At 42.9% G+C, this 20,790-nt stretch overlaps 1 protein-coding gene across 1 annotated transcript; it reads left to right on the top strand.

The window, feature by feature from the left end:
* The first annotated feature begins 6 nt into the window (after positions 1–6).
* LOC119329517 (probable histidine kinase 1) lies at positions 7–8,166 on the top strand. The gene is made up of 13 exons (XM_037602578.1): positions 7–166; positions 1,104–1,983; positions 2,127–2,183; positions 2,305–2,532; positions 3,327–3,420; positions 3,517–3,723; positions 4,015–4,145; positions 4,437–4,486; positions 4,623–4,933; positions 5,051–5,154; positions 5,379–6,101; positions 6,741–6,917; positions 7,709–8,166. The coding sequence occupies exons 2-13, from the start codon at positions 1,288–1,290 to the stop codon at positions 7,835–7,837; spliced, it is 2,907 nt and encodes a 968-aa protein (XP_037458475.1). The 5' UTR covers positions 7–166; positions 1,104–1,287; the 3' UTR covers positions 7,838–8,166.
* Positions 8,167–20,790: the final 12,624 nt, after the last annotated feature.

Here is a 20,790-nt window from a genome sequence, read left to right as displayed (position 1 = left end):
GCCTTCCTGCATTGACCCCCCACTGCCAAGTTCCAACTCAATCTCGCGCGTCCTCTCTGCTCCTGTCCCTGTCCCTGTCCCGGCGGCCGTGCGCGTTCGGGAAGGAGGAGGAGGAGGAGGAGGGAGCCCAAGGCGTCGTCTTCGGAGCTCGCGCCCGTTGTCTCAGGTGAGTCGGGAGGCCTCCCGATCGCTGGTGCCGGTCAGGCATTCCGTCGAACGCCTAGCGGGCGTGTTGCGATTTCGTAGAGCTGCTGGGCTTCTGGTGGTGCTTGCCCACTTGGCATGTTTTTCCGTTTGATCGGGTGGTTATCTATGCTGGGGATTTGATCTAGAGTGCTGCGGCGCTGTGAGCTTTCCTTGGCATTCTGCCGAGCGGTTTGTGGGCATGGGCCGGCGGAGCAGAGCAAGGTCGGATCCTACTGGGATCAGGTTTCTGACGCACGCTGTTGGTTTGATGATTGTTTTCAGCTGTGCCTCTCTCTAGTACTGAGCTGTTTGACTTTATGAGGCATATGCTTCATTCGATTTGTAGTGACTTGGCCTATGATCCTTTGGAGAGGTCAGTTCAATTGGACGCTGTAGTTCAGATTTGCATCTGTCATATTTTCATCAGCATTGTGTTTGGTCCTGTGGTTTCTGGAGTCTTGTAGAATCTTAGATTCAGTTATGTGCCTTTTTCACTGCCATCCCATGATCCGAAAATGCTCCCCTGCTGCCTCGAAGAAAGGGGAGGTGACATCTTTACGGAATGTATGTATGGAGCTTCGTGAAAAGGAGAGCTGCATGTCTGCTTTTGTTGCCACAGCCATGAGCGTTTACTTGGTTGCCCTGAAAGCGGAATCCCTTTAGGCATTTTCTCTACCGAATTTGACTTGGATATGCGTTACCTGTTGATCATATTTTGCTCTCACTTCAAACTTGTTTCTCCAGCACATTCATAGTACTGTGCAATCCAATTTGTCAACTATTGCCATTATAGAAACTATCTAAATTTGGGCAGCTGTTGTGATGAGATTATCTTTTTTCATTTGGCACCAGGTTGCAAACTGGATGTTTTATGCAGAAAAAAGAAGTAGCTGCTGATCCTCTCTCTCTGTCTGCAGGTTGGTGGACACAAGAGTTAGTTACGCTACGACTTGCTGTTCTCAGAGCACTGGGAACGTTGAAATTTGAAGTAGAAATTAGTGTGTGTAAGCAACAGCCGGCAACAGCACATGATGGGTGCACAATGACTAAAGTTTGAGTGAGATTTCACCAGATAGCAGAAGTGCTTGATATAAAAGAAAGATGGGCGACGAGTACCAGTGCGAGTCTGATGATGAGGTCGCACCACCAATGTGGCCTAATGTAGGGGATGTAGACCAGAAGCTGTTCAAAATGGAGAAACTTGAGGACCACGATGCACTCAATGATGTTGAGTTTCATGAGCAGCCTGCTCGTGCGGATCTCCACCGGCTAAAGGAAATTGCAAGCTCTGAGAAAGGCGCTTCTCAAATGCAATACTTTGTAAAGCATTGGGAATATAAGCGGGCTAGTAATGCTCTGCTTTTGAGCGAAGAGCTTGGCCGTCTCTCCCAACAGAGAAAAGAGATTGAAGAAAAGAAGCAACAAATCTTGGAGGAGCAGCGATTTCAGGATGAAAATTATTATGCTGCGAAGAGGCAAGTACCAATACTGGATGAAGTTTACAAGAATGAATGGAAGCGTCCGAGCAAAAAGACTGATGACCATTCTCGTAATCAAGAGCTTAAAATAGATGCAGAATACAACACTATTTCCTATTGGAAAGAGCGAGCGATGCGGTTAGAAGAAGCGCTTGAGGCAAGCCTGGAAAGGGAGCGTGCATTGGAGGAAAAGTTGGAGGAAGATATAAAGAATCTTCAGTCACATACACCGGTGGAGGAATTCTCTGGAATGTTAAAACGGGCTGATTACTTCTTGCATTTGGTTCTCCAAAGTGCTCCTATTGTAATTGCTCACCAGGTATGCTTTATCTAAGTTTACACCAGTTACAACTTGCTATGTACACAAGATGCTGTTCAAAGAAGGAACATGATGGAGCACTGAACATGAACTTCGATGATAGGGTATTGGTAAATGATATGTATTCTCTTTCTTGTTTACAGGATGCTGACTTGCGGTACCGTTTCATATTTAATCACTTCCCAACACTTGCTGATGAGGTAATTTAATTTTTGCTGATACCTTCACCATGCCTTCGTTGCCGACTTTTCTGCTTCATATACTGTTCACTGCTCTCACTCTATAAATTTTGACTTTGGTTAATTACAATTTATTTTTCAGGATGTTATTGGTAAAACCGACCATGAGATATTGTCAGGTGAGGGTATAGATGAGATGAATAACGTCAAGAGGGAGGTTATGGCCAAGGGTATACCAACTAAGAGAGAGTTTGTATTTAACACTCCATTGTTTGGAGCAAAGACTTTTGTGACATACATTGAACCAGTATTCAGCAAATCTGGGGAAACAATTGGTGTGAATTATGTTGCAATGGACATAACAGACCAGGTGATTTGTTGAATTTACTTCTCTCATATAGGCCTCTTCAATTCCATTTCATTCTGAATCTTGAGAATAAAAAATATTATCCGTTTCCCTTGGCTCTGGTGTGCACAGTAAAAGTCACCCTTCTTCTTGGTCTGTGAAGGATGCATACAATTGTAGCTAGAAGCCTAGAACTGCATACTAAAATTTATCTTTCATCCAGTGGCACTGCGCCTATTTCTAACTCTGTAGGAACCAGTCGCTTCTTGTAGCATTGTAGATACTCCCTCCATTTTTATATACAAGGCCACTATGGAATATACATTTTGCATCTATACAAGGCCACCAACAGTATTCGAGGCAAAATTAATGATATTTTCTCGTACTAAGAACTTGTTTAATACTTGCATGCATGCAGTCATAATGAAAGTTAGCTACTTCTCCACTCAGTTTCTTTGCATGCATGCGGAGTATTAATGATCCCAGTAAACAAGAAGAAAATCTGACTTGTAAAATATGCATTAAATTTTACATTGGTACCTGTAATCCGAGTTTGTGGCCTTTTATATAAAAATGGAGGGAGTAATTGGCATTTCTTACCAGTGGTTGGCATGTTATATTTCATGGCTAGGCTCATGATTTCAGTTTTGAAATTGCATGCGAAAACGATATTGTGCATTGGTACCTTCTTGTGAGGATTGCATAAACTATTCTTTGAGAGTAGTTTTCACATTAAATGCGTCCTTAATTAAATTGCATTTAGTACACCACATGCTGTTCTATATTTTGTTCCGCCCTTCTGATTATTTGCACTTTAGGTCAAAACAAGGGAGAAAATGGCGGATATAAGGGTGAGAGAAGCTATCCAAAAAGCCAAGGAAACAGAACTTAGCAGATCTCTGCACATTACTGGTTTGCATCTTGTAGCAGTCTAATTTACTCTAATATAATTATTGAGCTGTAAGTCAGAATTGTACACTGAATGCTTCCACTTGCATAACGTTGCAGAGGAAACTATGAGAGCAAAACAAATGCTAGCCACCATGTCCCATGAGATCAGATCTCCCCTTTCAGGGGTTCTTAGCATGGCTGAAATTCTTGCAGCTACTAAACTGGATAAAGAGCAATATCAGTTGCTAGAAGTTATGTTATCTTCTGGAGATCTTGTATTGCAATTGATCAATGACATCCTCGATCTTTCCAAAGTGGAGTCAGGTATTTAAAATGAATGTTATTTAAGGAAGATGAACCATTTATCTTCTTCTTTTCAAGTGGTTTCTAGGAGTTGCTGGATGCATTAAGTGCATTTCAATTCCCACTGTATTACTTGTAGTAAATAAGTTCAGAATGACATCTCCTGAGTGAAGATAGTTTTTGAGATTTGCTCCAAACAATTATCCAAACCGTTGGTGCATTTCATTTCGTGTTATAGTTGTTAACATATTTCTCTTTGTGCCTAAGACACTCGAAATCTGAAGTAGGTTGTTTCTGCCTTCATTACTTCAGGAGCTATGAAACTAGAGGCTACGACATTTAGACCAAGGGAAGTAGTTAAACACGTACTCCAAACTGCCGCTGCATCTCTGAAGAAGGAATTGACCCTTGAAGGGTTTATAGGAGATGATGTTCCATTGGAGGTATTGAGTAATAACTACCTTTTCTCCCATGTTTTCTTGTCTAAAGCGTTAACGCGTCAACCTGTACCGGACCCAGAGTCAAACTCTGATTTGTTAAGGGTGAAGACTGAATTTGGCTTTACACATTCATGTATCTGCAAATTGACTTCAGTCACCTTATGGAAGAAAATGAAGTACCTATTTATAAGTTTAAGTAGTTGCAGAGCAGTAGAGATCTTTGTCAATTTTGGGATTTCGCTTACTTAAAATGATTTCATTCGTCTCAGTTATATTTTTTCAATGTTGTTATAGGTCATTGGTGATGTGCTAAGGATTAGGCAAATTCTGACCAATTTAATCAGGTGAGCTTCCATTTCCTATATTCCTAAAGCATACCAGCCTTTAAAGAGATTGGATAAAAGTTAAATAAAACAAACATGCGCTTGGATGTAATGCAAAATATATGTCTGATATATATCTTATTTGGAACCATGACAGCAATGCAGTGAAGTTTACACATGATGGGACGGTTGGGATAAAACTTCGTCTTGTAGATAAGCAGCAAGCAGTATGTGAAATAGAAAATGGGCAACTTCATGTGAGAGCCCATCCTGCAAGCTCAGTTACTACTGCAGCAGAAAATTCTGCTGCCTCTCCAAGAAACTGTGATAAAGATGCTTCGCGTTGCTCCAGTCGTGAAGATGTTTGTCAGAATGGTGTTGTATCAAATGAAAATTTTAGGGAGTACCATGAGGGAGAAGTTGTTTGGCTTCAGTGCGATGTACATGATACTGGGATCGGAATACCAGGTTTTTCCCCATATATCTCCTTTTCCCCCATATCCCATTTCAAGGGGAAACATATAATCTCTGGGGTTTGTTTTGTCTCCTTTTCTCATGATTCTTTCAATCTATGATCACCTGCAGAGAAGGCACTGCCGTGTTTGTTCAAGAGGTATATGCAAGCCAGTACGGACCATGCAAGAAAATATGGTGGAACAGGGTTGGGCCTTGCGATCTGCAAGCAGTTGGTACGCTCTTTTTTCAGTTCCGGTTATTGATTCATCTATAAGACAAAATTAATATACCAGTAGTTATGCATGAACTAACCACTAATACCTGGAATCACAAGAAGAAATACTTTAATGTTAGTTTTAACTAAAGCAGGTTCACAGTAACTTAATAAGTTGTGTAACTTTTCTTAGATAAGGAATAAATCATGTAACTATTCTATTGATTTTTCACAATGATTTAGGTGGAGTTGATGGGTGGTACTCTAACTGTGGTTAGCTATGAGGATGAAGGATCAACATTCACATTCATGATACCTTGCAAAATTCCTGCAAAAGAGGAGAACAGTGATGATCCTGATGATGAGGCCAGTACTCGTAATAATCTCACTATCAATGATATAGAAGGATCTTTCGTTTTCAAGCCGAAAGTGCGCCCTTCTCTCCTGTCTTCTGGAGTTCCAATAATGAACAACACCAAGTTCTTTGGCAGCAATCTTATGGGCTATGATTCTACTAATGTAATAGAGGATCATAAACCATTCTCCAATGGTTTCATATCGACGAAAGATAATTCTGGAAAGTGTGCCCCTGCTGCTAGTCAATCAAATGGTCCAAATGTTAGCAGCATAGATGAAGAAAAAAATGATTGTTCAATGGTCTTTGAACTGAATAGTCAAGCTGAACGGGTTTCCAGTTCCCGAGCCGAGACAACATCAGTTTCAGGGGCTGGCATTCAGGAGGGAGGGAAAGCATGCAAAGCTCTTGAAGAAAAATCACTTAACAAGAAATCCAAGTGTTCTCCAAGTAGCAGCAAGGCAAAGATCCTCCTCGTCGAAGATAACAAAGTCAATATAATGGTGGCAAAATCAATGCTGGTGCCGCTGGGTCATGGAATAGACATAGTAAATAACGGACTGGAAGCAATCCGTGCAGTACAGTGCCACCAATATGATATTATCCTGATGGTATGACAAACAAAATTCTCAATTGTCTATGCTACGTGCTAGCATTAGTTTGGTTTCTCATGTTTACCTCATCCATTCATCCATATGTAGCCATCACTTCATTCTCGATTGCCTCACCTGAAAATATTTAAGTTACAAAAGTGACACTTAAAGATGCCAAGTTTACAAAAAAAATTCAAAAAATTCAAGCCAATAGGCGCATCCTTTTCATGAACACACCACTTCAAGCACAAAAAAATGGAGCAAAAAGCTTAATCTGTTAGGTGATGGATATACATTATTCTGAACTTAAAAATAGGCAAGGGCTACTCCAATAATTGATTGAGTTGGCTCATTGCTTGGCTTGTTCTAGTGTGTTCCAAGCTTCATGGATTATCTCTTGTTGTCTACAATGATTAGTTGACCTCCTTGCTTCCTATATCATTAGTCACCATGGTCCGGTATTGATATTGTTTGATAGCGTAGCAAATTACCTTTATACTATTTGATAAATATAATTTAAGTTATAAAGATGGTGCCTCATCTTGTGATATCATTACTGGTGTCAGGGCAGCCTTATGAAACCAAGTGAAATTTATATCATACAGTAGCGTTTCTTCTGCTCTTCTGTTGACAATGGTAATGTCACTTTCTTGACAGGATGTTCACATGCCAGTAATGGATGGCCTACAAGCCACTAAATTGATCCGTCACTTTGAAAATACTGGCTGTTGGGACGCTTCTGTAAAGCCTGAAGACAATGGGATGATAGCCAACTCAGCTATTTCATCTGATTGTGTGCAAGACAAGAAAGGGAAGAGAGTACCTATAATTGCGGTAAGCTTACTTAAACAATTCCAAATTCATGTTTAATAGTATCTGTGTCTCACCTTTGTTCCCATGTTGCTTCATGATTGTCTGTTTTTGTGATCATACATTCATGTGCAAAATGACATGCAGTTGGGTGCGTAGTGGAGAAAAATATTCATATGCAAAATAGAAATTTCAATGCTTTGAGTGCTCATATTTAGAGTAAAAAGTAAAATATGCCCCTGCATCTAATATTTCAAATGTTCATGTTATCTCTGCCTTGCTTTGTAAGACAAGTGCCCGAACTACGCGCAATCACATTACCTGTATCTAATATTTAAGAATAAGTTGTATTTTCTGTACAACTACAGTGCTATAATTGGAAATGTGTTCCTTATGCAATAACAGCTCAAATGTCTGGGTGATTAGTATATACCATTTTGGTCCTTTTCTTTTTCCTCTCCAATTAATGTGGGAAATACTAGCACCTCAGCGCTACCGAAGGAGCTCTTTTGAATCTTTTCATAGCAATATCATAGACTTGCCTAGACTTTGAAAGAACGCATCGACACATTGTGAGAACAACATTTCCACTTTACTGATTAACAGTGGATGTTTTTTTCGAGCCTTTTCAGTGTGTTTCTGGCCATGAGGCTTCACATACTCTTCCATTTGGCTTTAAATGTCAATGCATGGGATTTCTTTGTGGCTCGGTTAATCCCCATATAACAATAGATAGTAGGGATTATGGACCATTACATTAAGTCGATTATTTTTGGATACTGTATAATAACCCCGAATATCATGATGCATTGCAGATGACAGCAAATTCATTCGCGGAGAGTGCTGATGAGTGCCTTGCTGCAGGCATGGATTCCTACATATCTAAGCCAATGAACTTCCAAAAAACAAAAGAGTGCCTGCAGCGCTATTTGTTGTCTCAGTAACTAACCAATTGTTGTAAAGTGTAGGAAGGTAATTTTTAGCTTAGGAAAGTTTTGTGAAGTCATATCAGTGTTTTCCTGTAAATGTTATTCCCTCGACGGATCAGAAATGCAATAGATATAGTGTTAGTGTGTCTTCCTTACTGTTGGGAGACAGACAGAGAGCTCTTTTTTAGGGAGCAGGGCCAACCTAGCCCGATTAGTAAGATCACATAGCTTACTCAAACTTTAGTTCCTCATTGATTGTATGAGACATGAACTGATATTGTGTCACCCCTGTATATATCTTATCCTTTAGCAACTAACTGTCTATTACTGCCAGTAGCTTCAGTTTTGTGATGATGTGTGGCACCAATGTATGTATTGCCGAGATATTTGTGGATTAAAGCTGTCGTCCTTTAGACGTGGAACTTATTCTGATAATATCTTGGTGAAAATAGTCACAAAGTACTTGCACAAACCGTTGTATGTCTGCAATGCTCTGTTTCTTATCTTAGTGAATGCTGTGGATAACATGGCCATGACCTTTTATGCAGTGACTTTGATTTGGTTGATATCATTATAAGTTTGGTAAGTTCTTATTCTAGAGATCGTGTCGCCACATTCTTCGGATCATGCTATATATGTGCGAAAGTTTCGTACCGGTTGACATCTAGTCATGGGCCTGACTGCAAAAGTAAGGATTTAGTAATAATAACTGCAGTATCTTTAGAGATTTGTCACTAAGAAAGAACATCCAGAGATTCCTGTATCTCGGAAGCCGGCAGTAAATTCTGAGTTGGAGCACTACATAAAGCAATTTAGAAGTAGTATTAGGCAAAGATCATCATCCCCCACAAGGATAAGAAACGCGGCATGATCTTTCCCCAGATCATTGTGCTGGATCAAAGCAGCAATCACCTAATAAAACACTTTGCTTTCCTGATGCTGACCTGCACTAAGTCCAGTGTTACTTATTCCCTTTCCTGTTGGTGACAGCCGATTTGCATCAAATCTTGCTTTACTTCTCCTCTTACATGAAGCATCCTCTGTTAACTTAGTCTAATTACAGAATCAATTTTTTCTCTTCTGGCAGGTGATCCTGGAGCTGCTGCATAAAGATTTGGCCCTGCTTTTTTGGCCCTGCTTATTCCTGCTCCCCGCGAGTGCTGGTGTCACTAGCAGCAGTTAAAGGCGCTCGCTGAAGGGGACCTGACAAATGCCATGGATAATGCTCCTCCCCTTTCTTCAGGTTTTGAGAAAGGGGTTTTTCCTGGGAAGTGCTGGTGCAGACTGCAGAGCAGTTGAGCACAAGGGCTGCCGTGAGTTGGAGGGGCCGATGCACCGTACTACCACCGAGCACAAGAGCAGTTGAATGGATATTTCTTCAGGCTGCTGGCTGGCTGGGTGGTATCCTCCGAGGCATCGGATGCTCGGTCACTCATTCATCATGATCAGGGAGAACTCGCCGGGAAGTCACCGGAACCAGGTCCCAACTTTGCATCTGCTACAGTCTGGGAACACCTGAGCACTGTTACTGCGGGGAGGTTCTCATTCCTGCATCCCGGCAAACCCAGCGGCACAGAATCTGTTGGCCCCTAGTAGAGCGATAAAGTTCAGCCGCCGGGACATGCACAATTGGCATCGCGCCAGTCGACCGTCGACGCCGACACACGCCATCCTCACGGCGGATGCGTGGCCGTGCTCTTAGAACAAGTAGGATGACACGGTCGTCGTCGAGACGGATTGGTGGCCGTGTGTGTGTGCTTGAGATCGATGTTGTCATCCTCATCCAGGATGACTGTGGAGCAACCGAAGACAGTGCGGCGAGATGCACTCGCTGGGTATTGTTCCGGAGACACGCTGGGACGGCGACGGGACGCGGATTCAGAACATACACCGATGGAGAATGGTGTTCGATGGGGGTCTCTCTCGGTCATGTTGTAGGATTCTTGGCCACAGCACAACTGGGGCAGACATGTTGGGTTTACTGCTGCAGCACTACCTGGAGCTCTCTATGCGTGCTCGAGTCGGCACGCTCTCTCTCTCGACAGTGATATGCTCTCTCCACTCCATGGAATCTCACTCTTTGAACTTTCTCTCCTCGCAGAGTGGATTTTGTGGGCCTGTTGTACCACAGTCCATAGTGTATTGCCTACGGTCCGGTAATAGTTGTCGTTTTCGATAAGGACGGTTAACAGAAGAAATTGTTGATTCTCAAAAAAAAGAAAACAGAAGAAAGTGTTGATTCTCAAAAAAAAAAAAAAAACAGAAGAAAGTGTTGGTCCTAGTCACTTGTGTGACCACCAAGTAAAACAGTTAGTACATCACAAAATCACGCAAAATTATGTTTTGCATATCTTTAATTGGTTTCTCCCTCTCACGACCTTCCAAGAGGAACTTTTTGATCGGTCCTAGTCTAACGACGAAGCAATCTCTCCGTAGAAGCTGCTGCTAATCCTGCAGCTTCCTCCGCCTTGGTTCAGAAATGCTGCTGCTCTTCAGTTTACTTCACTTCCTCTGTAGAAGCATGTCCAGAAACAGCTGCAACAAGAAACAGAAATGCCGTGCCTTCACCCAAAACGACGGCTCTTAGGGTTACTCCAGTTCTACGTATGACAAAAAAAAAAGTTAGTGCTTGGGTTCATGGTCAAGGTCGTATTCTGAAATTGCCGTACCGCGGTGTCAACAAATCTATTCATGTTCATTTTCATTTGCCGATTTTTTTTCTATTCAAGTTAACTATTAGATGCCGCAATGAACTAAGCTAAGATATTTTCTGAACACTCTCTCGCAAAGAAGAAGAAGATATTTTCTGAACACCAGCGGGGATATTTGTTAGCAGGACTAGACTTAAGACGTCCGATGGGACGGGGGTCAGCCGTGTAGAGAGAGGTGGCCGGCCGGCCGGCCGTGGAATCCACCTCACGTCGGTCACGCCCTGTGGTATTACATATTCGCCGCATGATGGAAGGTGGATTAATCGGAGAGGTGTCTAGTGTCTAGTGGAGCGTGCGTGTGACCTAACCCGCCGTTGTTCCGTTGAGGTTGAGGTGGCCGCCAGCTGCTACGTGACGCCACCGTACCCGTTCCCGTGAGCTAACCGAGCCCCTCCCTTTTCTGTTTTTTCTCCCCACCTAACGGCCTCCATCCTTCTTCTTTTCGCTAACCGCTTGAGATGGATCAGCTTTGTTATCACAGCAACCGTCGATTGATTCCGCACCAGTGCCACTTCCCTTCGCAGCGTCGGCACACCTTACGCAGCATCGTCGATGATCATGTCGTCTTGGGGTGATGGGAGCCTGGATTCGCGGTGGTTGGAGAGTATGCGATGGCTGAAAGCAGAAGGGAGAAGAGGAAAATAGGGGTTGCGAGCCATAGTGATGCACAAAGAGATAAGGAAATGAGGGTGGAGGGGAGACTGTGCATTTACCCCCAGTGAAATGCATGGCGTGCGTGTGGCGCATCCGGTAGTTCTCAATCACGATCAATGGTTAGTTCTGATATTTCTTTGAGATTACTGGCAAAGTCGTCACAAACACCTTCTTAGTTAACAGAAACCTCTCCTCCCACTAAACGAACATCGCTGAAAGGCCTAAATTCAGGAAAATGCGACCTAACAATCCGAGCTACGCTCAGCTCACCAAGAAATATATTTACGTACATATGTTTTTTCGAACCGGGCTAAACCCTTTTCCACTAAAGCATAACCAAAATACAACCGATCCGAGAGTTCAGGGTATGGGAAAGGGAGAAGCAGGCGCAACACATCACTAAAAAAACCCACTGTAAGTGCTTGCAATCGAGACACCTACTATGGTGTGAAAATCCAGTGACACCAAAAGCTAACCTATCCAGTTCCAACAAGTAAACAGAAAGTCATACAGAGGCACAGTGCGCAAAATTACAGCGATGGAGACCTACAGCAGACTTTACGTACGTCGGTGAAGAAAGTTATCCACAAAACTGAGAACGGATAAGGGATGGGGATTGGGGACTAGCAATGTAACAGCACGGACATGGCTACGTATGGTAGTGTAACAGGTGTATGTACTTCCGGAAAACTTTTTATCATCTCACATATCCATGTACGCAAGACTGGACACAAACTTCCAACAGACAGCTCACCATCGTGACCATTTTCCCTTATAGCCGATGATACATACATTAATAAAAGAACCAACATATTCTTTTCTTATATATATTTTTTAAATATTTCGGCAGCGTCACCGTTGGCCGGCCATCATCCGGCCGGCCAGGTGTGTGATCAACTTTACCGGACACCATCTCTCATTTGGAGCTGTGCCTCCAGGAGATTGATGAGATGCACACCTATGGATTGATTGCCACCCTCGTCTATCCACATCGAACATTTGAAAGCCAGGATAGATTGGATCCGTACTCCTCCTAGAGCCTAAGGTATTTGGCACGAGGTGAACTCGTGGATCGGATCGACCGTTCAGCCCTGAGATGACTCTTTGGATTGGTGACAGCAGGCCATCCGATCCACCCCCACCTCCGTGAAATGCGGCACCTGTGGACGATCATGCTCATGGCGTGGTAGACCTCGAAGAGGAGCGTAACACAATTACCTTCAACAAACGTGCAACCCGACGTCGCTAGCCTTCCTGACACGATTAGGATTGGTGCCCGCTGTGGGTTAGAGCAGGAGCGGTTCTTCCAGCGGTGCCTAACACTTAGTGGGTATGGTGTTGCGAATTTGGGTGTGGCATATCCTAGGGATTGTAGATAACTCTTTTTCCTACCAACGCATCGAGGCGTAAATCTTATTGCATCTTCAAAAAGAAAAGTTCTATGTTTTTTTTTTGAGACACAAGGAATGTTCTATGTGGCAAAGCTAGGATTAGATCAGGCCTGCCCGGACGAAGCCTGATCCAACATCCGATCTTTCATGTGGAATTGGAAAAGTTGAGCCCGAGCCTGGCCCAGATGTCGGGATTTCGCCCGGGCCATCGAGCCAGGCTGCACATGCTCAGGCATAGCTACGATAAATGGTCGTCAGGTGCAAAGCTTTGTCCCCTCGTTGTAATCTCCACTCTACCTGCCCCTTACTCTGGTTGGTTGTTCTTCACGTTGTAAACGATGTGTGTTGCTAAGAGCTTCTCTGTGTCGACCCTCGTGTCGATTTTCTTCCCATTCCCTTCTGTATAATTTCCTTGTTTCTAAGCCGCGGAATGGAAAAATATTCAGGTTGGACAACATCCCGTAGACCTTTCCAAAATAAATGGTTGCCGCAATTACTAGTAGTATATGGAGTCCTATTTTCTTACCAGGGTTTTACATGAGACGGGTTGGACTTAATTGACACCCGTTGTAAGTTGAAATGATTGGATATTTGTGGCATATTAAAAGTACCAAGTGTTAACATCTGTCTATTCAGTTGTTTTAAAATTTTGAGAAATTTTAGCACGGATTTCAATGGTTGGTGCACCAGTTGCATAAGAACTCTGCGGCCACATGATTTTATTCTGAACCGCAGACCATAGAATAATAGTTCTATGGTAGTTTTTCATTAATAGGGAACCAACAAAAAATATAATATTTACAAAAATACTACTATAAAAGAAGTACATCTATGGCTCTCTCAACCAATGCTAGTTTGTGGAAACATGAGTTTACAGTAATAAGAATGCTCTTTGCCTCACACTCATCATATCATAGGTGTGTGCCAATCCATTATTTCAAGCTGCTCAAATGTTTTGCTTTAATGTTGTGTTCTGGCAACATCAAATCAGCTTTGAGCCTATTTTCCAGCATTTATCACTTGGTACTTCCTGCTTGGCTTGACGGGTGGACTTTCTAACTCTAGTTTATCCTGGAATCTTAGTTTAGATGTGTTATACATTAATCATGTATGTGTGCGTGTGGCCTAATTAGCCTTCGGTGCTGCCAAGTCCTCATTGGCATGCTGGTCTTCCTCCTTTTGTGAGGAAAAAGAGAATTCATTCATCAAGCAGTGGCCAAGTCTGCATTACATAGGTCAGGCACCTCATCCGGTCCTGGCCGAAGCGACACCGCAGTGCAATCCTTTATGGTACCATAGTTTGCTAAAAAGTGGCTAATAACATTTTGTTCCCGCCTAACTTGCTTGACTATGCTTGAAAATACTCTAGGAGGCATAAACCACATTAAAATTCAGCCAAACTGAAATTCACAAGTAATTGGTTTTCAACAGTTTAGGATTTTATTATTCGTGAATTAAGTTTATGATTTAGCTTGCGGCCGCTCCTGTAAAGTGTCGGTACGGAACGTGATCGACTAATAAGTTCACAGCCGGGCCAAGATGGACTCGGCCTTTGGGTGGTTGGATCCGAACTCACATGTCATTCGTCAAGGTCACGTTGATATTTCTGAGCGGGAAAGTCAATGCCGGCAATGATGTCAACGCCAACTGGAACCGAGTGCGACACGTACGGTGCTCAATCACCCAATTAGCGTCCGTAACATGTGAGTGAGTGAGCCCAGCATGCATGCGCTCACAAACTAAAGCAAGCTCGTGAGCTCGTTCCTTCCATCCATCGATGCTAGCTGTTGCGCTAGCTTATAAAGCAAAATTAACCTGTACTGCCTACGTACGTATGTACCAGTTGGGTCCACATTTTTTTGAGGCAAGAGTCCATATCGATCGATCATGCACCATGGAAAGGGGACGAGGAGGGATATGCCACACTTGATGAATGGATTGAGGTGCCGTGGACCCACTGGTAGAGCTTATAATTAATCATGTTTACTCCATTAGAGATAGGTACTCGTCATTTTTTTTCGCAAGAAAACTTCCGATCTACGTATTCATCAACTACCAAAATAGTACAGAGAACACTAGAAGAAAAATTACATCCAGTTCCGTAGACCTCCTAACAACATGTACAATCACTGGACAATATTAAGCCTTGGACATCCCAAAACCATTTAGCCCGAAGCCTATTCCAGTTTCGAAACTACTACACATACGACTATGGCTTTTCCGATTTGGTACGACGCAACTTCCAGTCGTTGCTGGACTGAGAGTCCAACTGACATACGGTTTGATCTGCTCCTCCGGGCAGAATTCGTACGTGAATTGTCGTACGTATAGCACAGTTGTTCCAGTTTAGGACGTGGTTTTGCAATTTGAGCTTTTCAAAGAAGGGATTTTTACATTTGTGTCCCTAAATCGAACCCATTACGCAAATTTACCTCTAATTTCGAAGTGTGCTTAAATTTGCCCCTCTGCCGCTAGTTCCCCTAATGTAAAGAGAGAATTCCTTATTTAACACAGTGTCTAAATTTTATGCCCTATTTGACATCGACAAATAATTTCTTCCCTATCTAACAACGCGTTTAAATTTTATGCCTTTTATAACACTTTTGTCCATTTCAAGCTGAAATGACACATGAAAAGACTCTTTTGCCCTCATGTGGTATGTTTGTGTGGGCGTGTGTGTGGTGTTGCAAGCGTGCGTGTACATGTACCCGTGTGCTACTGCTGTGTGTGTGTGCGCGCGCGTGTGCGTATGCGTGTGTGCGCGTGTGCTGCTGCATGTGTGTTTGCTAGTGCATGTGTATGTACGTGTATGCCATGTTGCGTGCATGTGTGCCAGTGGCGGAGAACAAAAAAAATTAAGGTGGGACGGAGCTATACTTCAGCTAAAACCTAGAGCAAAACACGGGCTCTAATATCTTCTCATGGCATCATTTAATAAAATTAGCAAGCAACGAGAAAACCTGGCAGGGAATGGCGCGGTCGTCAACGATGGCACTAGCTGTAGCACGACGGCTGGGACCGGCGGCACGATGTTGGAGGCTTGGAGCACCTGATGCGTGCATGCAGAGGACATAAGTTAGGTCGTGCGCTGGTGGATCGGTGGATGCCTCAATGCTTGGTTTTTTTGGGGGGTTGAAACTAGGCCCGTATGACCAGACTCTACTTCTTCTTTTCAATCCCAGCCATGTATACAACTAGATGCATGTGTATCGGTGTAAAAGCTTTTGTGCTAAATCAAGGTAGGGCGGGCGCACGACCTCGCCCAACGGAGTCCTCCGCCTATGCTGTGTGTTGTGTGCGTTCGTGCTGTTGTGTGTGTTGTGCTGCTGCTGCTGCTGCTACCGCGTGTGTGTGTGCTACGCTCGTGTGTGCTGATGCCTGTGAGCGTGTTGCGTGCGTGTGTGCCCGCATGCGTGTGTGTTGCTGTGTGCGTTACTGCCTTCACACTGATGTTGCGTGTGTGTTACTGTCCTCCACACACAAATACCATATAAGGGCAAAAGGGTCTTTTCAAGTATCATTTCGACTCAAAATGGACGAAAGTGTTATAAAAGGTATAAAATTTAAACTCGTTGTTAGATAGGGAAGAATTTTTTTTCAATGTCAAATAAGGAAACGAAATTTAAGATAGTGTTAAATAAGGAATTTTCTCTAATGTAAATGCCCTCCATGGCTTTACCATCTATTAGACGTTTTCTGGACATATTTGCCCTTCTATGCACATGTCGCTTACACGTGGGACCTACCCCATAGTAAAAACAGAAAAGAACTCTCTCTCTCTCTCTCTTACACATGGGACCTACTCGAGAGTTAAAAACGAAAAACTCTCCCACACACACTTTCTCTCACTTACAAGTGGACCCAACCAAAATAAAATATAAAATATTTTTTCTCTCACACAACCCCTCTCTCTCTCCCTGACACATGGGCCATGGGACCAACTGTCCGGGTCAACACCGGCCGATGGGTGGCACGTTTGTGTGTGAGGAGTGGGGGGAAGGCTCAGGTGGTCTGGTGGAGGGCGTCGAGGTCGAGGCGGATAGTGGTGTACGGTGACGCCATGGACGGGGAAGACACCATTCCGGCATAACGCCGTTGCCCACAGCTATCATCGGAGTTGATGCTCCCATGCCTCTCCAATGATCCACGCAAGCGTGTCGCGGTCTACATGACCCCTAGGTTAATTCGGCCCACTCACCAAGCCTCCTCGTGCCTTGTAGCGCATTGCTCGAAGTTTGCCTGAGAGCGCCTTAGAGCTCTGCTGAGGACGCCGTTGCCAGCCACCATGGCCGGAGGCCAGATCGATCAGCCCAAGCATGTCCATGAGCTCCGTAGGGCGCCTCTCCTCAGCCCAACGCGATGAATCATACGTGGGGCCGCCTGTACACAATGCCCGGGACCTCGACCTCTGCCATGGTCGTCGCTCTTCCACTCATAATTCGGCAGCCCGGAGCCACCTTTGACCTACCTGACCTCCTTGCCGTCATCATGGAAAGCACGCGGCCCTACTCACATCTTCCCCCGCCCGATTCTGTGCTCGATGCCCCCTGCCCGAAGCCAGCCGCCATGACCGACCATGACTGGATAGGCCGTGTGCGTGCCCGCCTACCCTAGCCATGCCAAGCGTATCTCGTGTGCCTCACGTAGCTACACTGTGTGCCTCGCCCTCTTCCCGTGGTCTTCTAGCTCCCTACGGTGAGCCGTCGGTGCACGCACCCGCTCATGGCCAGCTACGCATTGACCCTGACAGTGGGTCTCATGGCCCACATGTCAGGAAGAGAGAGGTTTTGAGAGAGAATTTTTTTTATTTTTATTATTTCGGTTGTGCCCCACATGTAAGTGAGTGAGAGAAAGAGATTTTCCCTTTAGTTCTTTTAGAGTGGGTCCCGCATGTTAGTGAGATATGGAGGCAGGGGCAACAATGTCCAGAAAACGTCTAATAGACGGTCAAAGCCCTTTGATCAGACGGTAACGGCACAGAAGATCATTTCTATAAGGGGAACCAAGGGAAGAGGGGCAAACTTGAGCGCACATCAAAATTATGGATAAATATAAGTAGTGGGTTTGAGTTAGGGACACAAATGTAAAAGTCCCTTCAAAGAATGTGAAAAGGTCATGGAATGCTACCAATTAGAACATCCAAAGATATTTGGTAAAATTCCGTGTAAAGTTGTAGTTTGTTTTTACGCCATCTCTTGAAGGTGCATTGCGACGCAATTTACTCATAGATATGTAATCATAGTCAAAGCAATTATTTTCAAAATATTACCGAATAATGATAGCCAAACCTTGGACGAAGTTTGACAAATCTAATAGGCCTTTTATACCTTGATAGAGGTTTATTAGTTTTCTCTAAGTGGTTAGCTCAGGTCATGTCATGTATGCATGTAATAGACACAAACAATACATCATGATGATAAGTGGGATATGTGACATCAGGATTAGGAGGAGACACAATTCTTCTGAATTATTGCCGTGATCGGCATCAAAATTTGTTGCCAGTCCATACATATCCTTAGTTCTAGCAAGAAAATATATAGACACCAGTCTTCCGTATGCATCGATCATGGCATGCACGAATCTATGTGTCCGGCTGCAGCCGGAGCCGTTCTGGAAGAGCTCACTGCACACAATACATTGTAATGTCGAGCTGACTTCCATACAAGAGGCACATTTCTTTGTTGGATCTGCTACCATGGCACGCTAGAGAACGTACACTGGGGTTTGCATGCGTGCGCACACTTGAGACATATTGCACCCCCTTTCCCCCACACACAATCATGTACATTATACAAAATACACACCACTATCTTATTTTGCTCGTTTGCGACCATCATTCTTTTGGTGCGGATAAGCTCACACCGAGCAAGAGCAAAAAAACCATTTTTTGTAGAACTTTCAAGGAGCGTAGTATCTTGTTTTTATGAGGCAAGAAAAGCACCTTTCTGATTAGTTGATGCACTATGTGTATGTTAATGTCCCATAATGACAAAGATGGATACTCCCTAACAAAAGGTGGTTTATGAGGGAATATATGTTTTGATTAAAGAAACAAGCTTAAAGGAGCACTACAGTAAGCAAAGTAATCAATCTACTTACTTGTATATAATCTACAAAGCAGTATCATTCTATTGGAGTATTGGCCATGTGTTGGGCCCTCCGGCCAATCATAGTTTGTCACGTAAGCTAGCTCCAGGCTAACTAAAGCTTGCAGACCTAATCCACATTAATTTGGTGCTAGTAAAGCTCCACTAAGCAATGTACTTTGCTAGCTAACCAGATGCTTAGGGATAAGGACATGGCTTGTTAATTAATTGTAGTAGTTAACAACTTGTGCCACATGTCGATTTCCAAGTAAACTTTGTGCCGATGCTCGAGACATATAAATCCACCTATCTTGATCTGATTGCTGCGTGCAATATAGTTTTACTGTGTCTAAAGCTAAAAAGGAAGATCCTACAAATGTGCCGGACAATTCATATGCATTAGGTAATGAGGCTACATGCATAATAATCTAACTATTTAGCCCAGCTAGAAATATTCGCTAATAATTATGGTTAATAGGATAATATTACCATCAACATGGGGTGCATCCCCAGTGCTCCCCTTTATTGCTACTAACACATCTCCATCTTTTCATTAATTTTCTCCAAATAAAGAAGGATGATGCTTACGCCCTGCCTAAACCATATCATACACTTGCCTTTTGTTTCTGGTTTGGACTTGGAGTCTCCCTATAATAAGTGCACACCACAATAATTCTATAGAGTTCCAGATGATGTCTTCCTCCCATGTATCTGCGTCTACCGGTATCCACACACATGACACAATCAAATAATTTTCTTATGCCCTTTGAACAAAGCTACTACAAATATGGTGGGACCAAAATTAAGGAATCTTCTTATAGTTGTATAAAATACTAATTACATCATAAGATCTCCCCACCAAGAAAAAAGACGCAAGGCCAAACTATTCACCAATCAAGCAAATGGGTACCGCATAATTAAGCAGGTTCTAGCTTAAGTTTTGTTTCTGCATGGAATTTATTCACTAAAACATTTGGTAGAATCGAGGCCAAACTATTCACAACCCCACACCATAGGAAACTTCTACATTTCTTATGAATTTTGTAGTTGTAGTGGCCATTGTATGAATGATTGGCCCACCCAATGTTCTATCTTTCAAGTTACTTGGACCTACACAATATACCTAGTAATTTAATTAAATTTTTACTAATTCTCAAGTACCTATTTTTTTATAAATCTTAGTTCGCCAAAAGCATGACTTAGACCAAAAATTATGTATTGAAACAACAAGTGCAGAAACATAATTTATGTGATTTCTAGGCGTTATGCTATGTATGGACCGATATTAAGATAACAAATGGCCAGGTATCGATTCAAAGATATGACTAATATTACCCAAAAAATAAAAAAGAAAAAGGAAGATATGACTGATATTTGATCAATTTTTAGGTAGCTAATAAGTGGACAACCCTACCAATTAAAGGACGGTCAAATATGAACCATTGCATCATAGTCATATGGCATCAATCTTAGTTCCCCAGAAACCATTTTGTTCATTTTAGGCTCTAAAGCGTAGTTATTTCGTTGTATCCGCAAATTGCTTCTGGATTCATACCAAGGAAGATTAGATTTTTTGTATCACTTATGTGTTATGATCGAGCAATATAATCCTTGTTGATTTCTTTGCACCAACTAGCTAATACAAAAACCTTAGCCCAAAGGCAAATGGAAAACACATTTAATAATCCGCATATACTGGTATCCACATTCGACACACATAACACAATTAGTAAATTTTATTAGATCCCTAAATAAAGAAGATATATTACAAATATAGCAACCCCAAAATTTAGGAATCATGTTAGATTTTGGTATAAAAACTAAGAGCAAGATAAGTTATTTAATCATCTCAAGAAAAACAAAATGTCCAAGGGCACTATTACATAACCAAGCAAATGGGCACATAATAAGCAGGTTGTAGCTTAAGCTTCAACTATGTGCGTGGAATTTATGCACCGACAAACATGGTACATACAATCAAGGCAAAACCCATGCGCAAACTATTCACAACCCGGTCCCAAAGCAAACTTATAAAGTTCTACTACTTACTACTATAGTTGCAGTGGCTAGTGCATGAATGATTGGTCCACCCAACACAACACATGTGGTAATGTAATTAGCATTTT

The sequence above is a fragment of the Triticum dicoccoides genome, chromosome 7A (genome assembly GCF_002162155.2).
Source record: "Triticum dicoccoides isolate Atlit2015 ecotype Zavitan chromosome 7A, WEW_v2.0, whole genome shotgun sequence".
NCBI classification, from domain to species: domain Eukaryota; kingdom Viridiplantae; phylum Streptophyta; class Magnoliopsida; order Poales; family Poaceae; genus Triticum; species Triticum dicoccoides.
This window is presented reverse-complemented; position numbering and strand designations above follow the sequence as displayed.